The sequence below is a fragment of the Giraffa tippelskirchi genome, chromosome 7 (assembly GCF_054371585.1).
Source record: "Giraffa tippelskirchi isolate mGirTip1 chromosome 7, T2T-mGirTip1v1.2.pri, whole genome shotgun sequence".
In the NCBI taxonomy this organism is placed as follows: domain Eukaryota; kingdom Metazoa; phylum Chordata; class Mammalia; order Artiodactyla; family Giraffidae; genus Giraffa; species Giraffa tippelskirchi.
This window is the reverse complement of record NC_137281.1, coordinates 141959472-141976108: the sequence shown is the minus strand read 5'-3', so window position 1 is coordinate 141976108 and position 16637 is coordinate 141959472. Positions and strand designations below refer to the sequence as shown.

Sequence of the window (16637 nt, the reverse complement as noted above, 5' to 3'; positions counted from 1 at the left end):
GCATATAATCAAGGTCATGCCCCTTCCTTGTTTAATTCATGAAAGTCACACAAAGGGACACAGTGATCCAGGCCACAAGAATGAGGCCTTGGTTTGGTATCACTGCGTGAAAACGATCAAGTTTTCCCTGTCACCCCTGTAAAACAGGAGAAAAAAAAAGTCAAATGCCACAGACCAGAAGATTAGGTTTCCAAGAAGCTCTTCAATGTCCTTGATGGGCACACCTAATGGCCTTGTGGGTCATTCGGGAACCTGGGAATAAATGGTCAGAAGAGCAGACTGGCTCTCTCCGGGTTTTTTTCCTACCAGGATTCTGGTGCTGCCAGATTCCCAGACCCCTGGGGAAACCAGGGATGAGTACCAGCCTGGAGACCCCTCATAGTATCTGAGGGACCCCAGCAGCAGTCATCTCTTGACATCCAACTGACAATGTCTCCGGTCTTCCCCTCCCCACAAAGGCCAACCTTGACTCAGGAGCCTTTGGGTGAAAGAATTAGCAGGATGGGTCTATGGTTCCCTTTTCCTTGACTGCCACTAGGAATGGCCCTCTCATCTTTGGAGAAAGCAGAGGAAGGCTAAACAGGGCTGCAGGGTCAACCCCAAGTCTCCCAGTGAGGTTCTGCATGGGCAAAGACCTCCCTTATTTCTCTTCCCCAACCCTGAAAGCCCATGATAGACATCTGCAAATTAATGGTTTTTTAATAAGACTCTAAACTATGCAGAGAAAAAATAATATGCACTCAGAGCTGAATACAACCACGCAGAGTGAAGGAAGGAGAAGGCTGCTATTTCAGTGCCTGAAGGAAGGCAGCCCACAGTGGGCAGAGCTCCGGGCCTGGAGGGGAAGATCTGAAGGTGATGCTTGGCTCTGACTTTCCCCGTCTGGTGCAACCCAGCAAGTCACTGAGCTTCCGAGCCTGTGACCACACCTGTAAGATGGGGATAACGATGCCCACGTCACTGGGCTGGAGTGAGCATTAGTTCAAGGCCTGTGGACACAGCAGCTGACTGTCAGCACTGGAGGAGGGAAACCTGCCGGACCCCATCTGAAGGCTGAGATCCTTTCCCAGGAACGCTTAGCTAAAGAAAGGGCTGGGGGCAGGGTCATTTTCAAGGGCATTGTATTCTGTTTACCTGCAAAGGGTAAGGGGACAGAGGTGGCAGAATGAAGTTCTCAGAGGTGGGAGAGGAAGCCACAGCTGCTTGTGCAGAGAGGGAGGCAAAGGGGAAAGATGTCTGTAGCACCATAAATAATCTGGAGCCTCATCTCTGCTGCAGTGTCCATGCTGAAGGCCTCCAGCAATGTGAGCCAGACCAGCAGCCTTGACCTGAATACGTGCCCCACAAAACTAGGGCACAGACGGCGTGAACCCCACTGGGGCCCGCTCCTTGTTTACAGCTGCTTCCCAGCCTGGGGTCTTGCGCTCAGAATCACGGCCAACATGGCCACTCCCATCAGCCTGAGCCATGGAATGGGCTACCCCAGCCCTGCCCACAAAGCACCGCCAGCAACATCCCCTACCTTCCAGTGATGGCTTGTGGGGCCAGCTGCCTAGGTGCAGGTCAGAGGAAGTGTTACAAACAGGGTACTGGCCCTGTAGGCAAGGGCCCAGGGGATCAAGGTCTTCACTGCAAGCATGGTACCACCTCATGGCCAATTCTGGCTTCCTTTCTGGTCTAGCACCTCAGACTTCCTAAGATCAGAGTGGAGGGCACCTGGGCCACAGTAAACAACTAAACCGTTAAGGAAATGAATGCTTTCCATCAAAGGAAGCCACCCAAAGAAAGAGGCAACAGCCACCAAGGTTTACGCATTTTTTATTTTTTATAAAACAAGCTACAAACGGTCTCCCTCCCTCCTCACAAAGGAAAACCACACAACTCAGCCTCCACACATGTGTGAGAGAGATGTCCCGGGGAGATTCCAACTTTCTTCATGGAGGCGCTTCCTTCAGGGCAGAGAAGGAGACTGAGGTCTCCTGGAAAGTCCACCCAGCCAGCACACCAGGCTTTCTGGTCCAGACTGACAGGCCAGGGCTCTTGTTCCATCCTACCATGTTAGGATGGGGTCTCCAGTCACCCTGACACAACCTCTGGGGCTTTTCACCAGGACAGCAAGAACCTTCTCCAGTCAGAGGATGGGATACTGGGATGGGATAGGAGATGCACAGAGATGCGGCCAGATTTCCAAAAATAATCCACAAAGGCGTTGGTCCTGGAAAACCGCCCACCCTCCCTCCCTGCTGCTGTGGCTGCTCGCGGGAAGGAGGGCTCTGTGTCACCTGTCACCCTTTGTCGGATGACTGTCATGGGCATGCCCCCCGCCACCCCAGGCAAGAGGAAGCTGGGGTATGACCCAAAGGCTGGGCGATCCACGTTGGAATCACAGTAAAACACCCATGGGAAGCTAGGCCTGGATTCCCCATGGCTGGGCCGTTCTGTCTTTACTTCCAGGGGAGGCAGAAGTGAGAGGCCCAAGATGAATTCGGCTCTGGAACTGGCCTCAATCCTGGAGGCCCGTATGAACATTTAGGAAAACAGGAAGAACCTCAGTACTGAGTTTAAAAAAAAAAATAGAAAAGGTTGAGTGACCAACAAGGTGATGAATACAACTCTTCGCTAAGGCTTACGCTGACCAGAGGACAGGAGGAGAGAAAGAAGACTGCAGAAGCAGCTGCCTAGTCTGACCTCGGCATTGGGCGCTGTCTCAGGGAGCCTCATTCATGGGTGTGTGAGAGGTGAGACGCCGTGGGTGGGCACCGCACTCATCAGGACAGGCCTTCTGTCCTTCTCCCTCCACTGCTCAGATATTAAATTTAACTACTAAATAAAAGGCCCCGTGGGGTGTCTTTTTCTTGTCTGTCTCCCCTCTCCTGCTTTACATGGAGTAGATGCTAAATGTGGCTGGAAATGTTTCAAGACCACCCTAACGCACATCCTTTGAGGGCTATTTGTTCAGCGGGCACCAGCAAGACTGTGCACCCACTGAGTCTGGGCCGCCTGGGGGTCTGGATGGCCTGACCACATGGGCGTTGGAGGATGGGAACTCCTGAGGGCTATGGGCCTCCCTCCAGGAGCCACTCCCATTGTCCTGCAATGTCCACTCCCTCCCTTGAGAAGGGCAACCGCCAAGTGACTTGCCGCTCTGACAGCCACAGCAGAAGGTGGCCCCATCCTCCCACCAGAAAAGATACCCACGGAGTCTGCACTGTAATCACAATGGAATCCAGGCTGGCCAGGGACGGAGTCCTGGGTTCTAGAGAGCGAGGCTGTGTGCCCAGAGCCCCCACAACTCAGAGAGGGGAGAGGGAGGGGAATAAACAGACAGCAATGCCAACACCTGTACAAAAGAACTATACAATTTACATATATATTTATATACAGTATATAAATCTCTTTCTTCTCAGTCCCAGCAAGCCCCCCGCCCTCCAAACCCTAAAAGTTGTCAGTAGCAGATCCAAAAACTTAACAATAAAAGAGAATAAACAGTCTTTCTTCCCTTTCCTTTTCCCACTGCGGTATTAGATACTGGTGTTTAAAAATGAAACCAAAAAAGAAAACACACAAATAAGAGTTATTAAAAGTGCAAACGCGATGGGCACCACTTATGTTACATGGGATGTGGCTGGGCCGTGGGCAACGTCAAAGGTTAGCTGTCTGATGATCCATCCTGCCTCCCTGGTCTCTCCACCTGCCCTTTGATTTTCCGCTCCTTAGACGAGGCGTCCTACTGACAAGGGAAGGAATAAGCAAGAAATTAGAGCTGAGTTTAAGAGAACTCTGGGCTTCCCTGGTGGCTCAGATAGTAAAGACTCTGCCTGCAATGCAGGAAACCTGGGTTCAATCCCTGGACTGGGAAGATCCCCTGGAGAAGGAAATGGCAATCCACTCCAGTATTCTTGCCTGGAAAATCCCACGAATGGAGGAACCTGGCGGGCTATAGTCCATGGAGTCGCAAAGAGTTGGACACGACAGAGCGACTAAAACACTTTTGTGAGGATTCCAAATACATACATCCATTTCATCACTTGAGAGAGAGTTTTTCTGTTCAGGGTTAGGCGCCATCTTCGGGCAAGTCAGTGGGAGAGCTGGTGGGTTTTTTCAATGGAAGGACTTGTCTCCGGCCTCACAGGGTGGTGACAGTAATCCTGAGGGCTGCACTTCATAAACTGGGAAGGACCAGTTAAGAAAGGACCCAGTCCTCAGAACACTGTGCTGGGAAGTCAGCTCCCCAGTGAGGAGTCTGGTTGGTGAAAATGCCTGTGTTCATGGGGCATTTCCCAAAATTCAGTCCCTCGGACCCAAAGCTACATTCATCCCCAAACTCTATGTCTTCCCCCACCTGACTTTTGCCCCCTACTAGATGTGCAAGCCCCTCTCAGCCCACCAGAGGGCATCGCGTGATGCCAGATGACTAACGTCTGCTTCATTCCCTGCATACAATCTACCCAGGTGGCTTTTCTGCTGCTCCAGAGCAGAGACCCAGGAAAGCTGCTGGGAGCGCAGGGATGTGTTGCTCTGTGCCTGCCGTGCTGTACTGTGCTGCTCAGTCGTGTCCGACTCTTTGCAACCCTATAGACTATAACCCACCAGGCTCTTCTGTCCATGGGATTCTCCAGGCAAGAATACTGGAGTGGGCTGCCATTTCCTCCTGCAGAGGATCTTCCTGACTCAGGGATCAAACCCGGGTCTCTTACGTCTCTTGCATTGGCAGGTGAGTTCTTCACCACTGGAGCCTCTTGTGTTTCTCAACTACTTCTAATTTCTTTTGTGCATTCACCGCAAACCAGGCACCAGCTTGCTAAATCTTTGCACCAAATCTGTGAGGCAGACGCTATCATATCCATTTTGCAGATAAGGGAATTCAGGCTCAGAGACTTTGGGTAGCTTGCTAAAGATTACAGAGCTGGGAAGTGCCAGGGCTGCCTGCTTCCTTTGGGTCCTGTGCACCTGGTGCCTGGCAAAGCTTCAGAAGACAGCCCGGAGGCCTCCGTGAGCTGGGTGGACCTGAGGTCACCACACCCAGCCTCCCCCTAGCTGCTGTGTGGTGTGTGGACCTTAACTACCAGCACGGGAAGCGGACCAAGGGCAGAGTGCCGATGGAGCTCTGTGATTCCGAACCTACTGAGCCCAGAAGTGCTCCAGGTGGGCCTGGGGGTCAATGCAAGCACTGGGTAGTCTCTTTCCAATACTGGCCCCCAGCTTGTGCTCTGAGCAATGGGCACAGACTCTAAGTGTGCCAAAGCATAACATCACCACACAGGACAGTCCCTCTCCCGGCCCTTCATCATTTGACCAGGATCTAATGCACTGTGCCTGAGGTTAGGAGTTGAGAAGGCACACCCATGATGGCAGGGGATAATTGGGAGTGTGGACGGCATGCAGTGTGACCAGTGCTTCTGACAGCTGCAACAGTCTCATGAAGAATAGTGTTATCTATCGAACTTTCACGGAGGTCCCTCAATGCTTCAACCATGTCGACAACTGCTTTGACTCGCTGTCTCAATGCATCGGCACAATGGCCCTGTGAGGTGGATACTATGGTTATTTCCATCTTACAGAAACGGAAACCTGGGATGGAGTAGTTTGACTTGGATGAAAGAGTGGATCTGTGGCTGAAGCAGGGTTTGACCCATGACGCTGCACCATGTCCTGGGGACTCAGAGTCGTGGGGGCACAGAGAGGCATCCTCATCAGACAGGACTGCCTAGAGGAGGTGAAGGACGTTAGGGTGACTGAGATGCATGTTTAGAGATGGAAGGAGAGCGGAGGCAATGGGAGGTAAGGTGAGAGAGTTTAAACTATATAAGGGCAATGGGAAGTTGTTGAAGGGATTCAGTCTGAGAAACAATAGCATCAGTTTTGGTTAAAAAAAAAAAATTCTTCTGGGGCAGTGTGGGAAACAGATTGGGGATGAGCATCACTCACCCAGGGTCACACCTCCCAGAACCAGGGCCAGATCCCAAGACTGGGTACCTCAGCCACCTCCCCAGCTACCTTTTGGGTTTACCCTGTCAACCAAGGGTTAGAACAAGGAAAAGCCCTTATGTCTCCTTCAAGGCAGTTCTCGGCACCAAACAAGTCAGAATTACCCAAATCGGCATCATCAGCCCAGATTCTGCACCTGCATTATGACTCTCTAATTTTGGGGGTGCAACCAACTTGACAGGTCCAAGTCATGTTTGTTATCTTCCCCACCCCCTAGACCTGCTCTGCTCCTCCTCCCGTGTTGCCCGTCTCAGTGAAGGGACCGCCCTCCAGTTGCCCACACCAACACTCATCCCTCTATGCACTCAATCACCAAGCCCTGAAGTTCTACCTAGTCACCTCCACCCAGTACTCTGCAACCCCACTGAGTTTTCCCTAACTCAGGCCTCCGTCATCTCCTGCCTGGTCAGTGCTCCAGCCTCCTATTGGGTCTCTGCCCTCACTCATCCCCGATCCATTTCCCACACTGCCCCAGAAGAATTTTTTTTTTTTTTTTTTACCAAAACTGATGCTATCATTTCTCTGACTGAATCCCTTCAACAACTTCCCATTTAAACTATTTTAAACTCCCTCACCTTACCTCCTGCTGCCTCCCCTCTCCTTCCATCTCTAAATAAGCATCCCAGTCACCCTGCTGTCCTTCAGCTCCTCTAAAACTCTCCTTCCCCACTTTCATAGCCTCCCCTTCACTTGCCTCAGTTCAGAACACTCCTCCCTCCCATGACCTTTCACCTCAGCAACCTCTTACTCACTGGTCAGGGTTTTGTCTAGAGCAAGGGCAGCAAGCTTTTTTGTGAAGAACTAGATGCAAACATTTTAGCTTTGTGAGCCATGGACAATATACAACAGTCTTGGCTGCATAGTCTTCTTTTTTGAAAATTACATCCTTTTAAAAATAGAAAGGACACTTGCTCCTTGGAAGAAAAGTTATGGCCAACCTAGACAGCATATTAAAAAGCAGAGACATTACTTTGCCAGCAAATGTCCATCTAGTCAAAGCTATGGTTTTTCCAGTAGTCATGTACAGATGTGAGAGTTGGACTATAAAGAAAGCTGAGCGCTGAAGAACGGATGTTTTTGAACACTGGTATTGGAGAAGACTCTTGAGAGTCCCTTGGATAGCAAGGAGATCCAATCAGTCAATCCTAAAGGAAATTAGTTCTGAATATTCATTGGAAGGGCTGATGCTGAAGCTGAAACTCCAATACTTTGGCCACCTGATGCAAAGAACTGACTCATTTGAAAAGATCCTGATGCTGGGAAAGATTGAAGGCGGGAGGAGAGGGGGACGACAGTGGATGAGATGGTTGGATGGTATCACGGACTCAATGGACATGAGTTTGAGTAAACTCTGGGAGTTGGTAATGGACAGGGAGGCCTGGCGTGCTGCAGTCCATGGGGTGGCAAAGAGTCAGACACGAGTGAGCGACTGAACTGAACTGAAAAATAGAAAAGCCACTCTTAGCTCACAGGCTGTACAGAAACAGGCCATGGACACTAGACTGGGCCCATGGGCTATGGTTGGCTGACCTCTGGCTAAGACATCACTTCCTTCCTGAAGATTTCCAAGCCTGATGGCCCCTGAGCGGATGCAGGTGTCTTACGTATGTTCCCATAATATTCTGCGTTTGCTGCGCTGCGACAGAGACCATCAGGTGTCTACCAGAATCCATGCTCTCCTCGTCTTCCTGGGCCCCCAGCCCTCCTCACTGTGGGGTGTGGTCTGGTGATGGAGATCCAGCCAGTGAAATAGGAGAGGTGATGTATATCACTTCGAAGACTGACCCATCAACCCCATCCCATGGGCACTGCTCCAGGGTTTACCATCCGGCTGACTGAGGAGGGAGAAGACCCCCAGGGTGACCTTGGATGTCAGAATGAACTTGGCAGAGTCATTCTCAGCCTGGGTCTCAGAGTGACTACACCTGGAACAATCTCCACTATCCCCCTACACACACACACACACACACACACACACACATACCCTAGGACCTGGAATCATGGTGAATTACTATAAGGGCAAGAGGAACTAATTTCCACTGCGTTGAGCCATTACATGTGTGGTTCTACTTGTCACTGCAACCTGGCGTATCCTAATACACCCTCACGGCACTCACCACAGTGTATATAAATACTTTAGCATCTGTCTCTTCAGTAGACTGTGGAAAGATAGGAAACTTACCCATCCATTCCTCCACTGTGTCAGGTGTCTAGCACAAAGCACAATGCACTCCCAGTAAGTAGTCAAATAAACGCATACCTGGGAATCTCATCTATTGCAGGGTGGGGGTGTGGGGTTCCCTTGGTCCCCTCCCTCCAGGAGGGGCAAGTCCTGGAGGGCCAGGAGCACAGGCGAGCACTCACCTTCTTTGCTCACACCCAGGCAGCCCTTCAGCTCGGGCAGTGAGATGACCTTGTCCTTGTTCAGGTCACAGTAGTCAGTGAAACGCCGGGCGCATTTCTTGGGCTTGGCTTTCTTCTTCACGTAGCGCTTGAAGGGCTTCATCTCGCGCTTGTTGATGTCGCTGCTGCTGTTGCTGTCCAGCTGGCTGAAGTACCAGTGCACCACGCGTTCCTCCAGGGTGTGGCTGGGGTCTGGCTCCGAGAACCTGGGCCACGGGCAGACACCCCACCCCCAAGCCCCGCTCAGGATCCTGCAGGAACCACCGGCCCCACCGCAAGTCTCTCCCGCATGCTCAGATGCCAAGGGTTGCTGGCAGCCAGGTAGAAATGGCTCCTCTAAGCCCAAACCCTCCCAGCCCTGCTCAGCCTGCAGCAGAATCAAGTCGTCCTTTCCCACTTGAGTCTCCAGCCCGGACAGTTCATTTCTGGGAGGTCCCCAACTAGGTGAACCCGCCACACCCTCCACCATAGCTAAGAATGTTCTCGTGCAAGATGGATGCTCAGGACGTACCGATTGGATTTAATTCACCTGAGAAGACCACAGGGATCCAAACTGTCTTTCTCCTAGCCTAGTGTTGCTGACGCACAAACTGCCATCACACATGAACTTGACACCCAAATGAGTGTGACTATGAAGGGAGCTTGGAGCCTGTACCTCAGCGCCCACGCTGGGTCCCAGGAGGGCTTCCAAAGCAGCAGGAGTAGCCCCTGGCTTCAAAATGTTGTCTTGGAAAGACAGAGTCAAAAAGAGTGAAACCAGGCAACAACAACTGAACGTGAAGTGTGAAGTTCCCATGGGCCATCGCTGTCGGGTACCAAGTGCGGTAAGAATTGAGAGAAGGAGGCAACTGAGATGGACACAAACAGAGGTTCTATAGCTGCAAGTCCAGACCTACTAACAGTGAGTCTCTCCACACAGAGGTTTTAAGAGAGGGCAGACCCAGGAAGCCACGTGTTAACTTGAACCCCTGGGGGATTCTGCTAAGAAGCAGAGTAACCTAGAAAGATTCCTGGGGGTTGAGATGCATGGTGGTGACTGCATCTAACACGGCCCCTGACAGTAACATGACAAGAGCAATGGCTACATGTGTAATGTACACAAGGTCTACCCTTTCATTTTATTTATTCATGCCTCGTTTTTTTCCCCAAAAGGATTCAGGGTGCTAGGTAATATTGAAAACTTTAAAAGCCAATGATGAGTCTGTTCTAGAGCGGGTGACTGGGGTCTCTGGCCAGGAGAACAGAGCCATACAAGTCCCATGGCTCCTGCTGCCAGGGTTGGCACTGAGTTAATGTGGTCCAGAACCTCGTGTTTAAAACCTTGGATAACCTTCCCTCGGTTGGGGAACTGAGGCTGAGGTTGGCCCATTGTCTGCAGGGAACCGGACAGACTACACCAGGGGTCCTACAGCAGGGATTCAGGGCCTGCCAGCACACTCTGAAGCTGTACCTAGCAAGAAAAATATTCAAGGCACTTGCCAATGCCTTGGGGTTCTTCTCTGGAATTTGCCGAGGTTTCCAGGAGGGAAGGGACAACCCTGACCCCTCCCCTATGAATGAGCTGGCAAACTCCCTCCCCCCCGCACCCCCAAGTGACCTCACCATGTAGGGAAAATGAAGTTTCATTACCAAAAAAAGCCAGGCGTCCCTGCTGAATGCCCATTCCTAATTAAGTGGATTACTACAGTCTTGGGCAGGCCCCATTGGGCACCTTGGACCAGGTCCAAGATAGCACAGTGAGTAGATCAGCCAGCAGGACCTCATCCTGACATGTCTGGAGCAGGGAGTACCTGGGGAAGGTATGAGGGACCGTCTGCTTCTAGCTCTTGGGAAACCTGCTAGGTCCGTCATAGAAACCAGGCTTGGAGCGGCTTACAAACAGGCAGGGCTCAGACTGTCATCTCTGCCAGTGCATGGTATTTTGGTGGTTTTGAGCTTCCTCTATTTTCACTGCAACATTCACTGTCGAGCCTGCGGGGCATATACCAGGAGGACCCCAGAAACGTCTCTATCAGGATGCTCCTGGAGCAGGAGGGAGGGTGGCCAGCTCCCTTGCAGAGCACCCTGTCTGCCTCCAACTTTCCCCAAATGAGGGAGGACCCAGGCCAGGGAGGAGAGCCAGGACGGGCCCCAGGGGAGGCACTCCAGTTATTCCCCTCCAAGCTTTCTAAGGCATCCAGGGGAGGGGGTCAGGGTTTTCCCCCTCAGCCCCTCCCTTGAGGGGCCATGAGCACCCCCGGTGAAGGCAGCTCTTCCTTTAACCTTTAGGCTCAGCATAGCGTCATGTCTACCTAGAGGCTGGAATAATAAAGCCTCAGTCGCTGAGACGGGAAGGGATGAGGTCATCCCACCCAGACGCCCTGCCAGGAGAGACTTGCTGCCTCCAGCACGTGTTCCTGGGCTCCCGCCTGCCTGCCAGGTTCTCGGCGACTCTGTGACTGGGGCTCCCCGCACCTTCCTTTGGGCTAGTCTGCAGCAAGAAGCAGCTCTTCTTCCCAGGCAACAACCTCCAAGAGTTTTGTCTCAGGCCAGAGAGTGACTGTCACTTGGCTCCTGCTTCTTTTCCCCTCCCTTCCCCGTCTCCCTGGTCTGGAGAGCCAAGTTTCTGCCCTCCTCACTCCCAGCAGGACCTCCCAGCCCAGAACAGCCACGACTTCGGACAGCTACACCCCTGCATGTCCCCCCCTGCTGCCCTCACTGAGGACACTTGCCCAGGAGAGGTGCTCCGAGGGCCCTCCATGCCTGCCTCTGGCTCCCAGAGCTCTGCTGCAACCCACAGGCTGCCTCTTCCCTCCCTTCTCTGCAGCTGGTGCGAGACTCTCTGCTTCGGAACTCCTCTGACTTCCAGAACCCATGCTGCACCCTCTCCCACATATCAGAGCCCAGCTCTACATGTGTAGCTGGCCAGCACTAGGGTCCTGCTTTGGAATCCAACTGCTTTTGTCTAGGCCAAGCTCCAAGTGCATTTAAGGCAAGAATTTCTTAGCTTGGGGGAGATCATGGATCCTCAGAGAACACAAACAAAGCCACAGTCCCTCTCTCTAAAATGCACGTGCACCCAGAACTCTGCAGATTTTAGGGGTTTAATAGATGCCCTAAACCTCATTCAAGTTAAGAACCCTTCTCTAGAGGGAAAGAGACTCCAGTTATGGCCCTAGAAGAATCAGTATGCACCTTCTGGGAGAAGATGGGACGAGACAAAAGACAGCAACTGGGAGGGGGCCTGGGAGTATTTTTCATGTTTCCAGCAAAGCATAATAAAAAAAAAAAAGAAAGAAAACTACCAAAGGAGTCTGGCTCAAAACTCTGAAAGTGAGCTTTCTGGCTTCACAGCCGCTTTAAGCCCCAAACTACCATACTTTATACAAGAACTGGTTAAAAGTGAGACTTATCAGGAGTCCTGATTTAGCCAAACCAGCGGTGGGCATGTGTGAAAGATGGGCACCTCTGCGAACTGAGGAGAGGCTGGGATTTTCCCAGGGGAGCACGGGGGTGGGACACGATGGCCTCCTCCAGAGGCCCCAGGAATCTCTCAACAGTCTTTGCTGGAGTCCTTCCCATCACAGCTAGGCTCCCCACAATTTACCACTGACCTCAAAGCCACACCCCACTGATCCCTCCAGCTCTCACAGCTTTCTAGCAGTATCCTTTAAAAACACAGGCTACTTGCACTCCCAGTTCTAGGGTTACACTGGCATGGACTCCAACCTCTCCCTTACACGTGCACACAGAAACCCCACTGGGGTCATCAAAGCTGCTCATCGGGCAAGGGCTGAAGACACAGCATTAGAGCCAATAATGGTTCCTCGGGTCACCTAACAGTGACACCCAGCTCCTTGCTCTGGGCCTCCCTACAGGTAAAATTCCACTTCTATTCAAAGGGCTCCTTGGGTGTGCAGAGGATCCAAGTCTCCTCGGGTATGGCGTGAAGAGCCAGTGAAATGTTGGTGTCAGCCCTGCCTCTGGGCTTTTTTGATAGCCATCCTCGAGCTTCCCGCCTCCAGGGAGAAGGAAAACCACTGGAGCCAGGTCCCTCCCTGGACTGGCCCCACCGAGTCTTCTGCCACGCTGAGAAGCAGCAGGTGCCGCCCTTCCCCTGCAGCCCTCACTGCGTCGCTTCTGCAGCCTCAGCCCGCCAGGCCTTGGCGGCAATGCACAGCTGGAGAGCCAGCCCCATTTACCACAAGGAAACCGGTGCTGGCCGAGATCTTGGGCCCGATTCTGCTGTCCCAAGCAGTTTTAAACAAGGTGAGGTGGGATGGCCTGGAGGCACGAGCCAAGCCAAGCAGACCAACGGAGCCCCATCTGGAATTGGGTCCAGGCCCCGTCAGCCGTGCGGGCGGGTGGGGCTGGGAAATGCCAAGTCAACCACATTCTCAGTCTCTTCCTTGCAAGACCATCAACAAGTAACCACACTGGGCAGGAAGGAGGAAGCCGCAAGACAAAGGGCCTCTCCTTGCAGGACCACGTGAGGGGCTGGGAGGCTCATTCAGCTCAGCCCACCTCCTCTCGATGTTGGCTTTTTCTAGGAAGGCTGATCTATGGGGTGGGGGGAGGAGGGCTCTGTTTCTTGCAGGAGGAAGGACCAAGAGTATAATTCAATGATCCATCAATCCTTCACTGAGAAAAGCTATCATCTAATGATACCTGTGGGCTTCCCCTGTGGCTCAGGGGTAAAGAATCTACCTGCAATGCAGGTGTTGCAGCAGATGTGAATTTGATCCCTGGGTTGGGAAGATCCCCTGGAGGAGGGCATGGCAACCCACTCTAGTATTCCTGCCTGGAGGATCCCATGGACAGAGGAGCCTGGGAGGCTACACAGCCCATGGGGTCGCCAAGAGTCAGACACACATGCAATGATACCTGTAGGCTGCCCCCTCTCAGGCTCTAGCCACAGATGTTTCCATGAGTACCCCTTTTACTTCGCCTATTTTTAAATTTGGGCAGCACTGCTTTCCCCCCAAATCAAGCTAGATGCCAGAAAAGGAAGTAGACATCTCTCTCTTCCATTCCCTACATCCAACAAGTCTTCAAATCCTATTGATTTCATTACTTGAACTTCAGTAGATGCTCCTGCCTCCTCCCACAGCTTTAATCCACAATCTCATCACCTTTCACTCAGACGATGCTGTAACCTTCCTGCCCCATCCAGCACCCCTCCCGTCCAGCTCCCATAGGAATGCCCATCTAACCCCATGGCTCCCTGTGGCCTCTCTGGCATGAATCACAAGGTCCAGCAGGGTCTGGGCTCTGCCCAACTCTACAGCCTCATCTCCTACAACCTGCCTCCCAAGCCTAAAACTCTGCTCACGATTCCTTCCACAGACCCTGTGTGTGTGTGTATGTGTGTGTGTTAGCTACTCACTTGTGTCCAAGTCTTCGTGACTCCATGGACTGTAGCTCACCAGGTTCTTCTGTCCATGGGATTTTCCAGGTAAGAAACTGGAGTGGGTTGCCATTCCTTTCTGCAGGGGTTCTTCCCAACCCAGGGATCGAGTCTGGGTCTCCAGCATTGCAGGTAGATTCTTTACCATCTGAGCCACTCGGGAAGCCCACAGACCCTACCTTGTTCATACCTCACTATCTCAAGTGGCCTCCTTACTCCTGGTCCATCTAGGTCGGGACATTGTCTCATTTGTAAGTGAAGATGTGGTTTAAACGTCACCTTCTATGGAAAGCCTTCTCTCACGTGCCTTCCTCCCCTGAGTCCCTGCCTGCATGTCTTCGTCTGCCTCTATTATCACACTGGCTTTTCAGGGCACTCACGTGACTACACAGCTCTTCTCCCAGGAACTCCTCCAGCCCAGGAGCCAAGCCTGCATCCCTGTATGTTCCCAGAACCCAGCACAGAGCTTACAACAGGTGTGAGATGTAACAGTTTGTGCAAAGCTAAAATCTCCAAGCCTGACAGGTGGTAGTTTGGGATGAAGATGCCCTCTCTTCTACTCAGCCCAAATGTCCCCCTGTCCCTTCTTCCCAGCATCACTAAATAGTCTGTTCCCCACTGGCCCCAGCTGATGTCCAGCTTTAATTGCCAGACCCTGAGAGAATGCAGGAGGAATCAGCTGTGTCTTCCTTGACCTCGTGCTTGCAGTCCCAACTCTGCGTGAATTCAGAGCCAAGGCCCAAACCCAGGCAGCCTGGATCCCCTAATTCTCTTCACCGGTCCTGCTCCTCTGCCTTTGCTCTTCTGTCCTAGAAAAGCACCTGACCAGGGGCTATCCACATAGCGCCCAAGTCCCTTGGGCCCAGCCAGGGCACCGTAAGTCTCTGGTGGCAGTGAACTTCAGGACTGGGTTTGGCCTCATAATTAGTCTTGAAGTAGTTGCTGGACCCTCAGACGTGTGCCAAGGAAAAGAAGCCTTATTGAGACATCCCTCTCTGTGCCTGACAGGGATCCATCCATCTACCCACCCATCCTTCTGGTTATTTATTCATTTAACAAACGTTTACTGAGCACCTACTGTATGCCAGGCACTTTTCTGAGTTCCAGGAATGCAGCAGGGAAGAAGGTGAAAAATGTTCCTTTTCTCATGGAACTTCAATTTTCATTGGGTGGGGTGTGGCAGATATAAATAAACAAGCCAGCAAGACATCAGGTAGTGATAAGCACTAGGCTGAAAATTAGAAAGCGGTGTCATGATAGAAGGTGACAGGGCTGTTTCTTTCGTTCGGAAGGTCACTGAGAAGGTGATATTTAAATGGACCAGCAGGGCTAGTCCCGGGAAGATAAGGGACTCACATTCCAGGTTGAGGGAGCAGCTGGCATGCAGGCCCAGGGGCGAGCAAGAGCTTGGCCTGTTTGAGCACCTGAGAAGGACCAGCAGCAGCTGGCATGTAACGATGGGAGGTAGTGGCATACAAAAGGAGAGTGAGCACCATCAAGACCGTCCTTCAGAGCCAATTCACGGTCAGAGTTAGGGCTTGATTTTTCTAAACACTGGGTCGACATCAAAGTTCACTCAGGTTTTTCCGTAACAAATTATGGAAAAACCTGAATGAATTTTTTGGCCAACCCAATATAATAGGGAGATCTGAGAGGGATTTAAACACAGTAAAGCCAGCAACCCTGACCAACTACCCCCCTGTATAACCACTCCGCTCTCCTTCTCCCCCCCAGGCCCACCCCGATTCCTTTGATCTCTAAACTACTTCTCGATTCATCTTGTCTGTCTTTTGATTACAAGTATAGCCTCCAGGTAACACAATTACCAAATGCAGTTCAAACCTTTCATTCTCATCAAAACCAAACACGGTCAAGTTCATATGGGCTTAAAATGAAAAACATGTTTAGGAAAGAATATTTAAAAAAATTTTTTTTTCTTCCAACTCTCACTATACCCAAAAGAGATTTTTTTTGGAAAGAAAAAGAAACTCACTTCCCTAAGGACACATTGGGATTAAAAGCATTTGTAAACTTCTTAGTTTTTATTTTCTGTAAAAATTTCCTCACCCCGCAATTTGAGGGCAGCGTGTCCATCTGAACTGGCCCTGGCAGCAGGCCTACCTGTGCTTTTGACCCCCCTGGCCCAGGACCCAGCTGGGTTCTGCTTTCCCTGTCACTGAAGCCTGCCTGGATCTGAGGCCAGGCAAGGCTCAAGGGCTGGCCTCCTGCAGAAGCAAACAGGATGGAGGGTGAAGTGTTGTCTCCTTAGGACCCACGTACAAGCACCAGGCAGGCTCCCTGAGGGGTGGGTGGGTCAGAGCCAGCAGCCCAGACGAGTCGTGAGTGGAGAAGATCCAGATCCGGGATTTTTAGGGCCATGCCCCCTCCTTGTTTCTTTAGTCTCTCTCTTCTAAAAAAACATGAATAGCTCATACTCATTTTTGCATGAAACAACAGGTATGTTTTCACATTCCAATCATGAAAAACAAAAAGGTATACAATATGCCTGTTCATAATTTCCCATCCCTCTTCCTGGAGATTAGGGCACAGCTCTCTCTGTTTTAGACCTCCAGTGGCCGAGCACTGCCTCTGGGCAGTTCCCATCTGCCAACCTGTCAGACCCTGTCTCCATCTTCTCAGACTCAGTGCCGTGCTCCTCCTGCTGTGGGGGAGACCTGGCCTCGTTCACAGGGTGAGCAAAACAAACCAGCCCCAGAGCTCACAGGACCACGGGGGTGCTGAGGGCAAGCAACTCTAGACGGGGGGTTTCCTAGAGTGGCAATCCACGAGGCAGTCTCTGCACTCACCACAATGGGACACTCACTCTATGATCCCATCTGTATAAAATGTCCAGAGCAGG

At 51.8% G+C, this 16637-nt stretch overlaps 1 protein-coding gene across 5 annotated transcripts in view; it reads right to left on the bottom strand.

Annotated features, from left to right (window-relative positions):
- Positions 1 to 1801: 1801 nt before the first annotated feature.
- The window catches only part of SMOC1 (SPARC related modular calcium binding 1), a 145576-nt gene continuing 130740 nt past the window's right edge, over positions 1802 to 16637 (bottom strand). For 3 of the 5 annotated variants that reach the window (XM_081508814.1, XM_081508816.1, XM_081508817.1), the window contains 2 exons: positions 8353 to 8597; positions 1802 to 3727 (listed from right to left, as the gene is read on the bottom strand). In XM_081508814.1, coding sequence (XP_081364940.1) covers positions 3714 to 3727; positions 8353 to 8597 — 259 coding nt within the window. In that variant the 3' untranslated portion in view covers positions 1802 to 3713. Of the gene's footprint in view, positions 3731 to 8352; positions 8598 to 16637 lie in introns of all 5 variants that reach the window. The other 2 variants (XM_081508812.1, XM_081508815.1) reach the window with 1 other exon arrangement.